General features: G+C 62.1%; 1 protein-coding gene across 1 annotated transcript in view; it reads right to left on the reverse strand.

The window, feature by feature from the left end:
- Positions 1 to 287, reverse strand: part of LOC104121921 (pro-resilin) — a 4,860-nt gene extending 4,573 nt beyond the window's left edge. The window contains exon 1 of the mRNA XM_035889626.1: positions 279 to 287. Within this exon, the coding sequence (XP_035745519.1) occupies positions 279 to 287 (9 nt within the window). The remainder of the gene's footprint in view (positions 1 to 278) is intronic.
- Positions 288 to 935: the final 648 nt, after the last annotated feature.

Raw genomic sequence — 935 nt, forward strand, 5'->3', positions numbered from 1 at the left:
AGGGTCCCGGCCCCCCCCCCAGGGTGAGTCCCCCCAGTGTGTCTGGGTCCCCCCCAAACCTCTCCCTGGATTTGGGGGGGGCTGCTCCCAGCCTAGGGGTGCCCCCCCCTCCGCCCTTTTCTCCCTGCAGGACCCCCCAAAAATGCTGCCCCGGAGTTTCTGGGCTCCGCTTGCTCCTCTGCGACAAGTTTTTCGGATGGCAGGGCCTTGGCACCCCCCTCGATCCCTACCCCCACCCCCCCTTGAGCTGGGAAATGGGGGGGGCCTGGAGCCCCCACCCTGGGCATCCCCCTTTGCCGGGCAATGGGGGGTTCCCTCTGCCTGTGCAGGGTGGTTTTGGGGTGATGTGGGTGAAGGCCAAGTGCTGAGGTGGGTTCACCCCTTTCTCCTTCATTTCCCACCCCTCTGTACCCCCCCACCCCGGCAGAGCTGGCAGCACCCATGGGTGCTGAGCCCTGCTGACACCAGTGATGCCTCCAGGTCCATGGTGCAGCTCCACTCGTCCTTCACCGACCTGAGCGAGGAGGAGGAGGTGGCCAAGCTGACCCCCTCAACTACCAGGCCAGCTACCAGGGTCGCCAGACATACCCAGCCATGGTAAGGTGCCGGGATAAAAACACCCTAAATCCTGTTTTCACCAATTCCACCCCAAATCCTACAGTAATCCAACGCAATTCCCCCGCAAAATCCCAAACTTCGTAGCCACAGAGCCCCAGCGGCCCCCAGCCACCTCTGCTCAGCCTCTCATCCTCATTTTGGGGTAAAACCAACCTCATTGAGCCCATTTCCCCCGTGGCAGATGGGGGTTTCTGCTTCTGATCCCCTTCCCACCCCCAGCCTTGCTCGCTTCCGAAGCCTTTTCCCAAGTCTCTTTCCCCAGCGCCATTGGATGGAGATGAAATGCTGGGGGCTCATTTCGGGATGCTGAGGGGGTG

Source organism: Egretta garzetta, unplaced genomic scaffold (genome assembly GCF_000687185.1).
Source record: "Egretta garzetta isolate BGI_Z169 unplaced genomic scaffold, ASM68718v1 scaffold362, whole genome shotgun sequence".
NCBI lineage: Eukaryota > Metazoa > Chordata > Aves > Pelecaniformes > Ardeidae > Egretta > Egretta garzetta.